General features: G+C 41.9%; 2 protein-coding genes across 2 annotated transcripts in view; both read left to right on the forward strand.

The window, feature by feature from the left end:
• Positions 1-279: 279 nt before the first annotated feature.
• uqcrc2a (ubiquinol-cytochrome c reductase core protein 2a) lies at positions 280-9,545 on the forward strand. Its single transcript, XM_085403847.1, has 14 exons — positions 280-417; positions 1,387-1,488; positions 1,707-1,856; positions 2,014-2,078; positions 2,186-2,242; positions 2,345-2,469; positions 2,907-3,004; positions 3,133-3,190; positions 3,411-3,506; positions 3,595-3,794; positions 4,150-4,230; positions 4,306-4,382; positions 4,465-4,618; positions 9,228-9,545. Exons 1-14 carry the CDS (start codon positions 385-387, stop codon positions 9,309-9,311), a joined length of 1,380 nt encoding a protein of 459 aa, XP_085259973.1. The 5' UTR covers positions 280-384; the 3' UTR covers positions 9,312-9,545.
• A 1,521-nt stretch (positions 9,546-11,066) lies between these two features.
• mosmoa (modulator of smoothened a) overlaps positions 11,067-15,997 on the forward strand; it is a 30,193-nt gene continuing 25,262 nt past the window's right edge. The window contains exon 1 of the mRNA XM_085403848.1: positions 11,067-12,044. Within this exon, the coding sequence (XP_085259974.1) occupies positions 11,939-12,044 (106 nt within the window). The 5' untranslated portion in view covers positions 11,067-11,938. The remainder of the gene's footprint in view (positions 12,045-15,997) is intronic.

Genomic DNA, 15,997 nt, shown 5'->3' on the forward strand with positions numbered 1-15,997 from the left:
CTATTATGTCACAAAAAGATAGAAGGTGAGTGACTGTAATTAACAGGTTTAGAAGTCAGTACATCTGAGGGACAGCTCAGGTTGAGCACTTTGGAAATAAATCGTCCAGAGGGGGGTGAGTGGATATACTGGACAAAGGATGTTGAAGAACGAGCTGCCAAGCAGGAGGAGAAAGGGGAGGAATGATGTTTATTATTATTTGCTGATGTTGTTAATGAGCCACAAGCCGAACAGTTTTCACTAGCTCAAGGAAACTTGAAACACGCTGTGATACTTTTATTTTGAAAGGTTTAGCGACTACACGGCGCAGTGAGTTGTGGGTAAGACGTCAGTCTGCCGCCATATCTGTCTTTCTGTACCGGCTGAAGGAGAGAGTGAGGAGTCATGAGAGGAATACAGTCTCTGAACACTATCTCCGTGAGTCCTGTGTTGTGTTGGTGCGGTCTGAGTGGTGTCATCCGCCGGATCTGCTCCCTGCTCGTCCCGGTCTAAAAAAACCGACCATTCGCTATAGCAGTTAGCCTGCTAGCCGGTTAGCTCTCCAAGTTTACCTACCGTAAAACGGTTTCTGTCTCGAGTTAGGGGCAACGTTCTAATTTCATCATTCACACGTACTGAAAACAATAAAATAAACATCAAGTGTGCAGTAAAAAATATAAATACAATTTGAAAAGCGTGTGGGCTCGACTTAGCTGTTTTATGTCGCCTTTTGCATTACTGTGGTAAGCTGGGTGTAACCTGAAGGTCATCCCTGAATTCCAGTCCACCAGCGTCCGTTTTGACCGAACCAGGCCCCCTATTTGGTCATAAATTCGGTGTTATCCAATTATGATGCTAGTGCATTCCCACATTAGTCCCAGACTTTGCTGCCGGGACATAAATGTGCACAGGTCACGTCAGGTCAAGCTGCTCTCAGCCTGCACACACAGGTGCTGTTTTGATTTTGTGGTCCTATTAAGACGGCCTGGTTTTAGGGGGCCTAGATCATACTTTTGGGCATTTCTGCAAGAAAAATTACTATTATCAGTTATGCAAACCCAATTAAAAGTAAAAATAATATTAGATGATTGCAGTATTAGATTATATTAGGTTGTTGTCTCAAGACCTTCCTAAAGCAGCTCCATGTGACATAGAAAGGCGGTGACTTCCCTAGCTGGTGATATTTGTGTAATCTGCGTGTTACTTGTATGTGTTAGTAGCTATTATGTAACATTAGAGGTCATGTTACTCTTTGTTGGATTAAGATTCTGCCAATTTAGTGTTTACACACAGTTTAAAGCAGCACGATATATACGGGATTGTGGCTATAATTCAGTAATAACTTCCTGTTCTTATTTTAGCTGCTAATGAATCATTGTCTTTAATTACGGTGTCACCTTCCTGCAGAAACGTTGCTACGCAGCTGCCAGGAGGAGCGGTAGTCTGGCTGAACCCCTCTCAGGTCTGAAACCGTCCAAAGGCGCACCTCTTCCTCCCCAGGATGCCCAGGTAGGTGCTGCTCTCGAATCGAACAAAACACAATGGAAATCTAACTCACAGCTGGTTGTCATGATATTTTCTTCCGAAAAAACACTTCTGCTGTGTTTTGTGAGCTTTTGCAGTATTTTTCTAATTGCTGGTGTCATCTTAAGTTGCAGTGTACCACTAGTTTTGTTTCTGTGTGAAAGTTGTGTGTTTTGTGTAACATTTTTTCTTTCCTCCTTCAGGTGTCCAAGCTCCCAAACGGCCTGGTGATAGCTTCGCTGGAAAACTACTCCCCCGTGTCAAGTGTTGGTGTGTTTGTGAAAGCTGGGAGTCGCTATGAGACTGTGGAGAACCAGGGTGTCTCCCATGTGTTACGACTGGCAGCGAACCTGGTAAACTGTGAATGAGCTTGTAAGCGTGTGATAGCTAACTTAATTATTCCTGAGGTTATTCTTACCACAATAAGAAGGACATGACTGCACTTGTTTTTATCAGCACCTCTAGCCTGACAGCCTACGCTGCTTACTTATCTTATTTTTATTTTTGTAGACTACAAAGGGAGCGTCTGCCTTCAAGATCTGTCGCAGTGTGGAAGCAATCGGGGGCAGCCTGAGGTCAGTGAGCACACTTCATGCACACACTGACCGTCGCTGCTTTTGTTGCTCAAAATTATGCAGCGGATCACACTGAATCAGCTGTGTTGTCATCTCTATCCATGCAGCGCGACATCATCAAGAGAGACAATGGTCTACACTGCCGACTGTTTGAGAGATGACATGTAAGTGCTCCCATATTAACGTCAAGTTATTTTTTTCTCTTCTCTATTTTCATTAAAACTCGTCAGGCTGTGTTGACACTTCGCTGTCCTATTTGTGTCCAGAGATTCATTAATGGAGTTTCTGGTCAATGTGACTACAGCTCAGGAGTTTCGGCCATGGGAGGTGGACGAACTGACGCCCAGAGTGAAGGTTGACAAGGCTCTGGCTCAGCAGTGTCCTCAGATAGGTGTGTAACAGAAGCAACAGTTCATCTCCTGATTGCCTGTATTTTTACTGAGGAAATAGTTTTATCAGATGTGAAAGTGATTTTTAATTTCTAAAGAAGATCCTTGATGATTTTATTTGGCTATAATTATGTAAAACATCAAAAATCTTCTCGCTAAGCTGCGGTAGACCTCAAGGCTATATAATGTTTTTGCTCTGAGTTTTGTGGCCACTTCAGAAATGCTTAACGTGAGCTGTTGGGATTGAGGCATTTTTTGGTTTTTTTGTGCCATTTCAGTCAGATCTGTAGCCTCATTGAGCAGTAAGCATTCCAGTCCCTCTCATATTACTGTAGATATATTATATCCTGCATGGTTTCTGACATACGTTAATACTTGTGCAAAAGTTGTTATCCATATTTAAAGTTTTCATTGTGTCCTGTTCAATTTTCTCCTGCAGGTGTAATTGAGAAGTTGCATGAAGCAGCATACAAAAACACCCTGTCCAACTCTCTGTACTGCCCTGACTATATGGTCGGCCATGTCTCCTCTCAACAGGTAAGGATATGCGTTACATCTTTTTATTTTTTTTTTCTTAAGGGTCTTAAAGGGTCTATTCAATTAGCAAAATAGTACTTTTTGTGATGCACTTAAACACCTGTCCTCCTCCTTATCCTTCCCTGTAGCTTAAGTCATTTGTTGAGGACCATTTCACCACTGGCAGAATGGCTCTAGTAGGACTAGGTGAGTGTTGTCCAGCCTTGATTGCTTCATCACAGCTGCCCCCCCCTTCTTCATTTGGCTTTCCTAATAGGTAGTTAGCAATCTCCAGCCTAAGCAGTCTTGCTTACGTGTGAGCTTACGCTTGTCTTAAATCTCAATGAGATAGTGAGTCACTGCTGACATGTCAGAACTCTGTTCCACTTCACTCATTTATGGATGTTAATCTCATTTACCCATTCAGGTGTAAACCACTCGGTCCTGAGGCAAGTGGGTGAGGGGCTCTTGAGTGCCCGCAGTGGGGTTGGGGCCCCTGTGGCTAAATCTGTGTACCGTGGAGGTAGGAGCTTGTGTTTTAAAATAGCAACTTTAAATTATTTCTGCAATCCGCCGCTGACTTGTTCTCATGAGGAAATATTGTGTGTTAGGTGAGCTGCGAGTGCAGAACAAGGATGAGCTTGTCCACGCTCTGATTGCCAGTGAAGGTGCTGTGACAGGTAGTGCCGAGGCTAATGCTTTCAGTGTGCTGCAAAGGATCCTGGGAGCTGGTCCGCATGTAAAGAGGGGCTCCAGCATCACCAGCAAACTGAGCCAGGGGATCGCCAAAGCTACCACACAGCCCTTTGATGTGAGTTGAAACAGGACAGCGACACTGGTTTTTGTAGCCGTAACAGTTCAAGTCCATTTTTAATGAGTCTTTCTGAGATGTGTTCCCCCGATTTAACGCAGAAATCTGTCAAAAAAGCCAAAAACTGGCGCACGATGCTTTCCGTCAGTCTGGAACTGACAGACAAAGAAAAGGCTTCAGTGGTCTTTTCCTTTGATGAAGTCTCTTGGGGAAACTTCTCCAGAAATCTGCTGAAAGAATGATTTGCCTCAATTGGAGTATTTAGAATAGTTTTATTTTTTAGGATGCTTGGCTGTTCTTGTTATAAATGCACAGTTTCTCACTCTACATCAGATAACCTCTGGTTGTCTTTCAGGCCACTGCCTTCAACGTCTCATACTCCGACTCCGGCCTGTTTGGGGTCTATACCATTGCACAAGCTGCCTCTGCAGGAGAGGTAGTTGCCAAGTTTTCTGTGTCTAACTTGATTTAAAAAATTTGCCGAAATGCCAGAATTATTCTCTCTGTGCAGGTGATCAAAGCCGCCATTGCACAGGTGAGGGGTGTGGCCGAGGGAGGCGTGTCTGAGGCTGACATCACCAGAGCAAAGTAAGTTCATACAAAGATGACGCAGGTGGAGTTCTAACTGGTCTGTTGCTCACTCCTGTCTGTGTTTGACACCTCTGTGCAGGAACCAGCTGAAAGCGGAGTACTTGATGTCGATGGAGAGCTCAGAGGGGCTGCTTGAGGAGATTGGTGCTCAGGCTCTCACCGCTGGAGTGTACCAGGCCCCTGACGCTGTCCTCAAGGCTATAGATGCCATCACCCAGAATGATGTGGTTAAGGTGTGTGCTTTCAGTGAGATTTTAATAGCATGACTTAACAAACAGCTGCAGAAGAACAAGCTAGCTGTTAGAAGTTATTATTGCAGTCTAGAGTACAGTTGTGGTCAGACGTTTACATCAACTCATTAAGGGAATGAATGTCATGTAATTTGGGGATTTTAATGATTTCTTTGAACTGGGTGGAATGTTTGTAAAGCATACATCTTTACATACATTGAATCTACAGTGGGGCAAAAAAGTATTTAGTCAGCCACCGATTGTGCAAGTTCCCCCACTTAAAATGATGACAGAGGTCAGTAATTTGCACCAGAGGTACACTTCAACTGTGAGAGACAGAATGTGAAAAAAAAAAAATCCATGAATCCACATGGTAGGATTTGTAAAGAATTTATTCGTAAATTAGGGTGGAAAATAAGTATTTGGTCACCTCAAACAAGGAAGATCTCTGGCTCTCACAGACCTGTAACGTCTTCTGTAAGAAGCTTTTCTGTCCCCCACTCGTTACCTGTATGAATGGCACCTGTTTGAACTCATCATCTGTATAAAAGACACCTGTCCACAGCCTCAAACAGTCAGACTCCAAACTCCGCCATGGCCAAGACCAAAGAGCTTTCGAAGGACACCAGGAAAAGTATTGTAGACCTGCACCAGACTGGGAAGAGTGAATCTGCAATAGGCAAGCAGCTTGGTGTGAAAAAATCAACTGTGGGAGCAATCATCAGAAAATGGAAGACATACAAGACCACTGATAATCTCCCTCGATCTGGGGCTCCACGCAAGATCTCATCCCGTGGGGTCAAAATGATCATGAGAACGGTGAGCAAAGATCCCAGAACCACACGGGGGGACCTGGTGAATGACCTGCAGAGAGCTGGGACCAAAGTAACAAAGGTCACCATCAGTAACACACTACAACGGCAGGGAATCAAATCCCGCAGTGCCAGACGTGTTCCGCTGCTGAAGCCAGTGCATGTCCAGGCCCGTCTGAAGTTTGCCAGAGAGCACATGGATGATACAGCAGAGGATTGGGAGAATGTCATGTGGTCAGATGAAACCAAAGTAGAACTTTTTGGTATAAACTCAACTCGTCGTGTTTGGAGGAAGAAGAATACTGAGTTGCATCCCAAGAACACCATACCTACTGTGAAGCATGGGGGTGGAAACATCATGCTATGGGGCTGTTTTTCTGCCAAGGGGACAGGACGACTGATCCGTGTTAAGGACAGAATGAATGGGGCCATGTATCGTGAGATTTTGAGCCAAAACCTCCTTCCATCAGTGAGAACTTTGAAGATGAAACGAGGCTGGGTCTTCCAACATGACAATGATCCAAAACACACCGCCCGGGCAACAAAGGAGTGGCTCCGTAAGAAGCATTTGAAAGTCCTGGAGTGGCCTAGCCAGTCTCCAGACCTCAACCCCATAGAAAATCTGTGGCGGGAGTTGAAAGTCCGTGTTGCTCGGCGACAGCCCCAAAACATCACTGCTCTCGAGAAGATCTGCATGGAGGAATGGGCCAAAATACCAGCTACTGTGTGTGCAAACCTGGTAAAGACCTATAGTAAACGTTTGACCTCTGTTATTGCCAACAAAGGTTATGTTACAAAGTATTGAGTTGTATTTTTGTTATTGACCAAATACTTATTTTCCACCCTGATTTACGAATAAATTCTTTACAAATCCTACCATGTGGATTCATGGATTTTTTTTTCACATTCTGTCTCTCACAGTTGAAGTGTACCTCTGGTGCAAATTACTGACCTCTGTCATCATTTTAGGTGGGGGAACTTGCACAATCGGTGGCTGACTAAATACTTTTTTGCCCCACTGTATATATCATCCTAAAGACTTTAAAAATACTTATACAGGGCTCTAGAGTGCGACCAAATTTTTCAGTGGTGCGACTAAAAAAATAAACAACTGTTCAGGTAACAACAACAAAAAATAAATCTCTGCAACTCTCCGTGTGGTGAACAACAGACACACATTATGCCCCTATCGTGGACTAAACCAATCAGAGATAGTCAGGAGCGGGACCTCTCTGATTGGCCGTGGTCCAGTTGAAAGTGCAGGTGGATAGAGGGAGGTGAGTAGCTTGAATAAAGCGATATCGATTCATTAAATCCTGAATTGACTTTAAAATATAACTGTGTTTTGCCAGAAACGCCAGATTCTCAGATTAAAGCTCATAAAACTATTTCAACAACTATTTCAACTATTTCAACAACCACCAAACAGCAAATGAGAGCAGGTACACGCACTCCACACAAAGACGTAAACACAGAACGGACTCGACGCATCAGAATCAGCTTTGTCTTTCTCGGCTTTCTCGCCCGACGGCCCGTAGACGGACACGCTGTCAGAGCTTAGCGATTCTGATGCGTCGGTCCGCTTTGTGTTTACGTCTTTTTGCGCTGATTCTGAGCTACAGGTTTTGTGTCTCTCCAACCAAAATTCACCGAGCCAGCTGCAAAAGAAGCAGCAAACTACGCTTCACATTTGATAAATGTCGTCATGAATTCCCTCTGACTTTTGCTGTTTTGCTTCCACCACAATAAAAATCACACTTCATGCACAGCTCTCTCTCTCTGTGTACTTCAAGAACAGTTTCCTGTCTCAAATCTCTGTTTTCTGCATTATTCATTCGCTTATTAACCACCAGTCCACCGTTGTTTACAGCGCTGTCGGCCACTGTCTTTTTCTTTTCTTTTTCTTTTCTTTCACTTAAATGACCTCGGACAAGAAAGCCTAATTTCTGCTGTTCAATACTGAAGAAATTTCAACTTTTTAAAATTATGCAAAATTGCAGAATATTGCAGAATATTTTTAAGGTTATCTGCTATAAAAAGCCAGACCAGAAAAATCTCCTTCATGTTTTTCTGTGTTTTATTCTCAGTTACTTTCACACAAAGGCATCTGCTGTGATGTTCACAATTCTGATGAAGTCTCATGTGTATCAGTACTGATAAATGATCAGAGTTATAATATTTCTGACTGTCTGAGGCTAAATTGAATCGAATCAGGACTTTGAGAACCGGAATCGAATGGATTTTAGAAATCAGTGATGATACCCAGCCCTAGTGAGCAGCCTTGGCCCGACAGAAGTGGATGTAGCTGTGGGTAATAAGAAAAAATGAAAAGAACGATTGATAACTTTTTTGTTAAGTTAAGGCCTGATCCGTCTGAAATTCATAGCCAGTGCTCTGACACGGTGCCATCAATATTTGAATGCTGAAAAAGCACAGTGTATCCAGAAAACACATTATATGCTGCAATAAATGCACTGCCCAAGTGTCCCCTCTCCCCACTGCCTGTCAGCAGCATGCAACAGCAAACAGGTCGTCAGAGGAGGCCGAGATGATGATTAAGTTTAACATTTTCTACAATATTGACAAAGCACTTTAAGCACAAGATTGTTAGTTAATAATTTAGAAAATTATGGCCCATGGCACTAACTTTTTGCCATGGGCGCACCGGTGCGCCCATGGCAAAAAGTTAGTCTAGAGCCCTGCTTTATATATACAAATACTTGCATACACCCCTATTAATATTTGGTAAATGTCCATTAGCAAGTTGCACCTCAACAAGTTGCTTTTCATCATTAACAAGCTTCTGGTATGATTCTGTGGGGACCACTCTTCCTTGGTTCCTTAGACTTTTCCATTATTCTGAGTAGTGGTCAGTCCAGTGAGTGCTGTTAAACAAATCCTTTCTATGTTGGCAAAGAGAAACTACCAGCTGTAGTCACTCTCTCATTAGTTCACTAACGAGAAGTTAATAGGCGTTATCAAATGAAAAGGCATTGTAGAACCTTCAGCACCACTTATTAAAAGTTATTTTTAAGTAAGTATTTGAGGTTATATGCATACTTTTGACCCTGTGTGGATTAGAGAAAATCCAGAATAACTTGAAATAGTCATTAAAGTATACTGTACAATCATTCAACCCTGAAAAAGTTTTAAAAAGTCATTAAAAATGACCATGACATCCATGTCCCTGTAAATTTCCAACCACACTTATATACATGTGGTTTTTAGATTCAATGCATGTCAAATTTAAACCCATTTGATGGATTTTATATCTGATGTCGTGTCATTGTTACATCACTGGGTTGCAGTGGCAGCAGTCTTACCTTTATGTACCCCATCTGTAGTAGAGCGTGGGTTGGAGTCATAAATCATCCAGTAAAGGCTCACTAGTTTGTTCATGTCCAAATAAAACAACAGTTCATTAAGAAGCGATGCAATAGATCATGTTGACAGTGCGTTTTACTGAAGGGCTTTTGGGATTATACAGATCATTACAGAGTAAATATTGTTTTAGTTTCACATTTGAACCTCATTTCAAATAGAAACACTGTAGTTCCTCTGAGCACTGGTGGCAGCCTCAGTTTGAAAATATATCCCTGAAGACTATACTAACAAAAACAAAAGTTATTAAATTATGCGTGCAGGCTATTTATTCATATGTTTAAACTTGCATTTGTGTTTAGTCGCTGCGTGGGGTTCTGTGTAGTGTCGGAGCTGTGGCAGGGTTTCGGTGGACTATAAATACTGGGATATATTTGGAAATATTGCCCGTCAGTGAATTTGCTCTGTTTTCTTTACAGGCTGCAAAGAAATTTGTGGATGGCAAGAAGACCATGTCAGCTAGTGGACACCTCATTAATACACCATTTGTGGATGAAGTATGAAAATGCACATAAGAATAATAAGAACAGTTGATTTTTCTTTCTGCTTGGGCATGCTGTGCCTGGATGTTGCCTCCTGCAGCAGTTCATTGGATGTCACCTGTCATTTGTAGTTTGTCCTGCAATATGTGTGAGCACCAACAGAGAGATGCAGAATTGTAATGTCTGTTGTGGGGGAGAGGGTGGATTCATCAGTGTAACTGTACATCAGTGTAAATTAAAACAATTACAGTAAAACACTTGGGTTGTTGCTTGATTTTGCATTTTTGAATGACAAGTTTCTGGCATGTGTGCCGTGCACAAGTGCGGTCTTCTGCATGAGATTGATGATTCCACACCATCATCTTGAAGAGTGCTTGGTTTTGGATGACGTTAGCACTATGTGCCAACACTGGCAGCAAAAAGCTGTTATTTTAGGTAATGAGCACTTTAGCACCAAGAGGTTTTGTTTCATTCATCAGCCAGTGGGGGGACCCAAAAGCGCACAAACATAAGTTGACGTTTGAGGGTTGTCTTGTAGATCGTCAGTAAAAGAGCTAATACCATACTGGCAATAAACTGGGTTTCATTTAAAACATAGAAGCCCTCTACAGTAAAGGCCTAAGCCATCTCTACTTCCTGAGATGACTGAGGTTGTTTAACATCTGCCAGCTCTCATCATGCGCTCAACATTTTTCTGTAATTTAACAAATGCATTATTTTATGCCCCCCGTGTATTCTGTAAGGTGCCTATTAATGTGCAGGCTGACTTGTGTCTGTAAGATGAATAGTTGCACACAAGAGGTGGAGTTTGTGCAAAAAAGTAGCAGAAAGTTGTAATTATTTAGTGGAATATGTGATATTTAAATGAGAAACTTCCCTCTGGGCATGTTGTCCCTGCACACTCTAAGATAACTTGTACTTTCCATTCAGTAAATGGCTATGAAATCAAAAAGGAGAAAAAAAAAGATGAATCCTTTCTGCATCTAAATATTAAACATTTACAAAAGGGAGTCTAAGTCAACAGCAGTTATATAGTATTAATACCAATGCTGGTATTGGATTGATATTAGCGTGACAGGATCGATATAAGTTCACAAGGTCTTTTAGGCCAATTAAAATGTGAAAAATTAGCAGATGTTGTGTGCAGTTATAACTATTAAAACACTGAAATTTCTCAAATGAAAACCAGTGAGCAGTTTATTATGAAAGATCGTGTTTTTTCTCTTATTATTGGTCATTATTTAGACAAAAGTGTTTTTATAGGATTACTCGATTTGTGTTAAATATGTTATTTTTAGAAATGAAAAAAAAAAGTTCTTTTGTGTTGACTGTCAGGCATATTTTATTTATAGCCTTTGGGGCAATTAAGAGAAGTTGAGCCGCTTTGGAGACCTGCACAATTATATTCCAGGTCTCCAAAAAACAAAAAAAAAAAAACAGTTTCAAAATAAATGATAAGCTGAAAGGTGTTAACTAATTATTCTGGAAAATAAAAATCAGTGATTTAGTAATTACTAAAATATGTTCACAGTTTGCAAACAAATGATTCCTCTCATACATCATAAGCTGCCTATTATAGGCTAAAAGTATCAGTATCGGTATCGGCAGTACTCGCTCTGTGTTTACTTGGTATCGGTTCCATGCCAGCATTTGCAGGATCGCACAGCACTATTTTCAGGACAAAAGACCCCCAGTCTTCACACAGTATCGCGAGATACCTCCCCACCGAACGTGAAGACACCGAGGTGTGTGTGTATGTATGTGTGTTTGTGACGCTGCGTGGGGGTGTCCGCCTGATGTCATTAAGCAGGAGGGGAGGTTGAGCTAGCGGTGGGCATACGGGTGGAAAGCATAACAATAACGTCCAGGCTAGGACTCACAGCGTTGCTTTTGGATTGAAATACGCAGTGTTTTAAACTCCGGGCTTCCCATCACCGTGGTCCGGAGCAGGAGAACACAGGAGTCGGGTAGAGGCTGGCAGGCTAACGGACCGAAAGCACCAGATGCTATTCCAGCGGAGAAGGAGAACGGGGTCCCAGCAGCAGCAGAGGGTGATGGGTTCTCGTTTCCCTGACGGGTAACAACAAACCTGAGCTAAAGACAGAAATAAACGCGGATATTGCCAAGTGAGGGGAGCTTTCTTCTGTTCTCCGGCACCTCCGTTTGTGTGACATTGTTCCTGAAATGCTAGCGCAGTTGCGGTCTCGGCCGTCGAGCAGCCTCTGGGCCGCAGCTCGGCACACCGAGCCCGAATCTGGGAAATAGCTAGCTAGCTGCCTGCTAGCCGCAGCTGTACCCCGATGCCGCTGCTGCTGCGGCTGCAGCTGTTAAAACGGATCCAAAAAACAACTCAAGCTGTTTGGGGGCTCGGTGCTGATTAAATTATCGTTTTACATTAGCGAGCTACAGCAAGCACTTGAGATGTGATGCTTTTGTGCCTCGTATTTGAGCCTTTTGTAGCTGGAGGCTTTCGCTTGGCTGACGCGAAGGAGCTAATGTTGCTGCAAAATGCACAGCAGAACCACAACAGCAGGCTCCTGTTGAAGGGGGCGAGGTTGGACTGATAACGGCCACGGTGTCTCTCAGCACCCCCGGAGTCACATTTTGGACATTTTCCCACGTCATTCACAGCTTTCTCGGCTGGCGACATGGATAAACTAACGATCATTTCGGGGTGTCTGTTTCTGGCAGCAGATATCTTTGCAATAGCCAGCATTGCAAACCCGGACTGGATCAACACCGGTGAATCAGCAGGTAAACAAGGCTGGCCATTTAAAGCACTTTTGTGGGAGTGTGTGCGTGTTCTGTCTTTACATTGCAGCAGTGTGTGCCATGAGGTGAGCTAAAGAAAGAAATATCCCATTGTGTGTGCAAGGGTTTCATCTGCAGCAGCATCTTTTGTCTTTCACAGCAGCAGCAGCATTGTTTGTAAAGCTGATCGGTTTCATAATTGATTAATCAGCACTTTGGACCTCCGACATAGACTTGTCACTACTTGTTCTTTTCAATCAATCATTGAGCCTATATAGTGTCATAAATATGTCCATCATGAGATTGAGGGATGCTCCTGTGTACATCAATATCTACCTTGTTGACAGACAGCTGATGTTTGCATAGCAGTGGTTTATATTTAGTCATTTTTGTAGTGAATTTTTCCCTTTTCTATGACAAAAAGGAGAAATAAATAACAGAAAAACATTTTTTAACAATAGTGTGTCACATTGTTTTCCAAGCATAAAACCCACCTGCAAACAATTACATGAAATTCACAAAGAAAGTGCAAGATATTTGAAAAGCTAGAGCTGGAGACTGTTTCTTTAGGAAAGCTGTAGAACAGCTGGCTGATGAAATGGTGAGCTGAGTGTGTTTTTAAAAGTAATTTATCAAGGAAGAAAAGACAAATTATTGCTTGGACCACCTTGTAAAATCAGCCATGGATTCCTTTTTTTGATTTCAGCATCTATAAACTCAGCATCTTTAGATTAAAAAAAATCCAGTCATGTTATTGCTTACATATTACTTTCAGACATTAAGAAGATTCATGAAGCACTAAAAGTAATCCTGAGTTAATGCACTTGACTTGACTTTTGAAGCGACCTCCGTGTGATCAGTCCCATAGCCAGCATGTTTATTTGTGGCGCTCTGGCTGATTTGGGATGGAAGCACGTGCTGTTCGGGCCGTTGACAGACAGCTGCTACTCTTTGTTCCCTCTGCAGGATGACAGCTTAGTAACTGGGTCATGGAGGGTTCATCATCCACCAGTACACATGCACACTGCGTTTGCTTGGTGGAATAACTAATCTGCAAAAAAAAAAAAGTCTTAATAGGATGCTGATGAAATGAGGACGTTGTCTACAGTGACTTCAGTTTGATCGAGCTGCGTAATTGGTCTCCAGTGCAGTTTAGTTCTGGACACTTTGTCTCAGTTCATCTATACTTAGCACACTGCAGCCACAAGAAGTGTGCATGGTGACTGCACGCTGAGATCTTCACTTCTGTACCTGCATGTGATGAAAGTTGAGCCATTGCTATATTTGAAGTGGAGGATTGTGATGAGTGTGGGCGTTGTTATTGGGGTGGATGTTGTACAGTGATCAGGTTCCCTGTTGCTGTCACTCTTCTCACTTCCCTTCACAGGTATCACATTTCTCTTTGATGACTGAGATGTGGCCACTCTTGGATGGTTTTATGTGGCATGTGGGTGATAAACCACTCGTGTTCATCTTTTTCACATCTTTTAAATAGTTTTTTTTCTTGTCATTTTAATAATATATGAAGCATTTGAAATGCATAATAGGAGCTTGACGTAGGTTTACAATGAGTGTTAGTCAACGTTATGTAATGTCTTTTCAGTAGTTTCCCACAGATTTGAATTCTCTTTGTGAGGGTAGCACAGTTTTGTGAGTGTTTCAATGGAGGAGGGACAAGCACACTAAACAGTTCTGTTTATTAGGGCTCCTTGATTATGGTAAAAGTATGGTAATCATAATCTGAAGTATTTTGTTCAGTGTTGGGATTGCAGTTATTTACCATCATATAGGCGTTGGAAAAATGTAGCTTTAATCTGTTTGTCCACTTCGGGGTTGTGAGTGGGCTGGATTCTGTCTCAGCTGTCCGTAGGATGACAGGCAGGAATGCACCCTGGACAGGTCGCCAGTCTGTTGCAGGGCATTCATGCTCACATTTAATTCAGAATCCTCAATTAACCTAACCCATGCATGTCTTTGGACTGGGAGGAAGTCAGAGTGGCTGGAGAGAACCACCAACCAGACTGGATTCAGTACCAGGAACTTCTGGCTGTGATGTAACCTTGCTAACCACTACACCGTTGTGCTTCCTGCAATTTCTTTAGTCTTTTAATTATATTTCAACAAAACTAAAAATTCTACTTAAAGGCAAAATGAGCACATGATTGCAAAACAGTGTCATTTTCATTAGAATTTAATTTGATTAAATACACAGCCTTACAGTGGATTTATGTCTCTGTTCCCAAATCTGTAAAGACCACTTGCATAGGCTATTTTGTAGGTTCTATATAGATTCATTTCAGATGTGTGTATTAAGCTTTACTTGGATTGGATTGGTTGGATTTAGCAGCTTTAACAACTTAAGGAGTTATACTCCTTAAGTTTAGAATTTGTTTCTAACAAACCAAAATGTGGTTCTTTCTTAATATACTTTTCAACACCTTAAGGATGCTTATAACCAATATGTAGTTCAGTTTTATTTTTATGCATACATATAATTGAAGGCACTTTATATGGTAAGGTAACCTTGTAAGATATTAGAGATGGGACAATCAGGTGATCCTCTATGACTAGTAATTTGGCAACAGTGGGGTGGAAGAACCCCCTTTTAACAGGGAGACACATTCAGCAGAACCAGGCTCAGGAAGGGGGGACAATTTGCTGTTATCTATTGGGGTACAGAGAATAATACCAATAGAACCAATTGCAGTAGTCATGTAAATCCTGATATTATGGTTTAGAATGAGACAGTTATTCATTACCACAATGGTGTTATAATTAACTGCACATCACTATATCAAAGTGCATTATTCCTACTCTTTCACTATACCAACTACAAAAATGAACACACATGCATGCCGGCACTTTCAGTGTATGTGGGAAAACTGAACATGCTTGTCATCATAGACACAAATCAAACCCCTTTTAGCCCAGTGGTTCTCTGACTTCTTCTGCAGGCCCTCCCCTCTCAAAGATTAAAAAAAAATGTTCAAACTACTCTTTCCCATCCTTACAGTGAACCAATATAAACACACGCTTGCATTGCACATATAAAATTTCAGTGTGTGAAATTACTGGAAAAAGGAATGCAGAACAAATTGTATTGTAAAAGTGGTGTTTTACCTAGTTTGGCTTCATTCTTGCCCACACTAGGGATCATCATTTTTCATTGATTTTTCTCTGGGAACTATTTGACTATCCATCATTAACATCCTTCCAGGCACCAGTTAAAAATATTTTAGGCAGAAAATGGTCTCATGAAGAATTTTTTATTGTTATGTATAACTTGAGTGTTTGAAAGGCTCTGTGGTCTTTCAGCGTGTATGAGATATGCAGCATTACTTTTTGTGGTTTTTCTATTTCTATCTGACTTTTGGTGTTCGTTAATTTGCCTTAGGGCTACTTGTCATGCCTTAAGCAAACTTGTCCATGCCTTGCTAGCAGTGCAGAGCTTTCTTTAACATCAGTGCCTCACACTGATCCCTATACAGTGGGGCAAAAAAGTATTTAGTCAGCCACCGATTGTGCAAGTTCCCCCACTTAAAATGATGACAGAGGTCAGTAATTTGCACCAGAGGTACACTTCAACTGTGAGAGACAGAATGTGGAAAAAAAAAATCCATGAATCCACATGGTAGGATTTGTAAAGAATTTATTCGTAAATCAGGGTGGAAAATAAGTATTTGGTCACCTCAAACAAGGAAAATCTCTGGCTCTCACAGACCTGTAACATCTTCTGTAAGAAGCTTTTCTGTCCCCCACTCGTTACCTGTATGAATGGCACCTGTTTGAACTCATCATCTGTATAAAAGACACCTGTCCACAACCTCAAACAGTCAGACTCCAAACTCCACCATGGCCAAGACCAAAGAGCTTTCGAAGGACACCAGGAAAAGTATTGTAGACCTGCACCAGACTGGGAAGAGTGAATCTACAATAGGCAAGCAGCTTGGTGTGAA

Source organism: Rhamphochromis longiceps, linkage group LG4, assembly GCF_057381845.1.
Source record: "Rhamphochromis longiceps isolate RC_006_pf linkage group LG4, R_longiceps_female_GT1.1, whole genome shotgun sequence".
NCBI classification, from domain to species: domain Eukaryota; kingdom Metazoa; phylum Chordata; class Actinopteri; order Cichliformes; family Cichlidae; genus Rhamphochromis; species Rhamphochromis longiceps.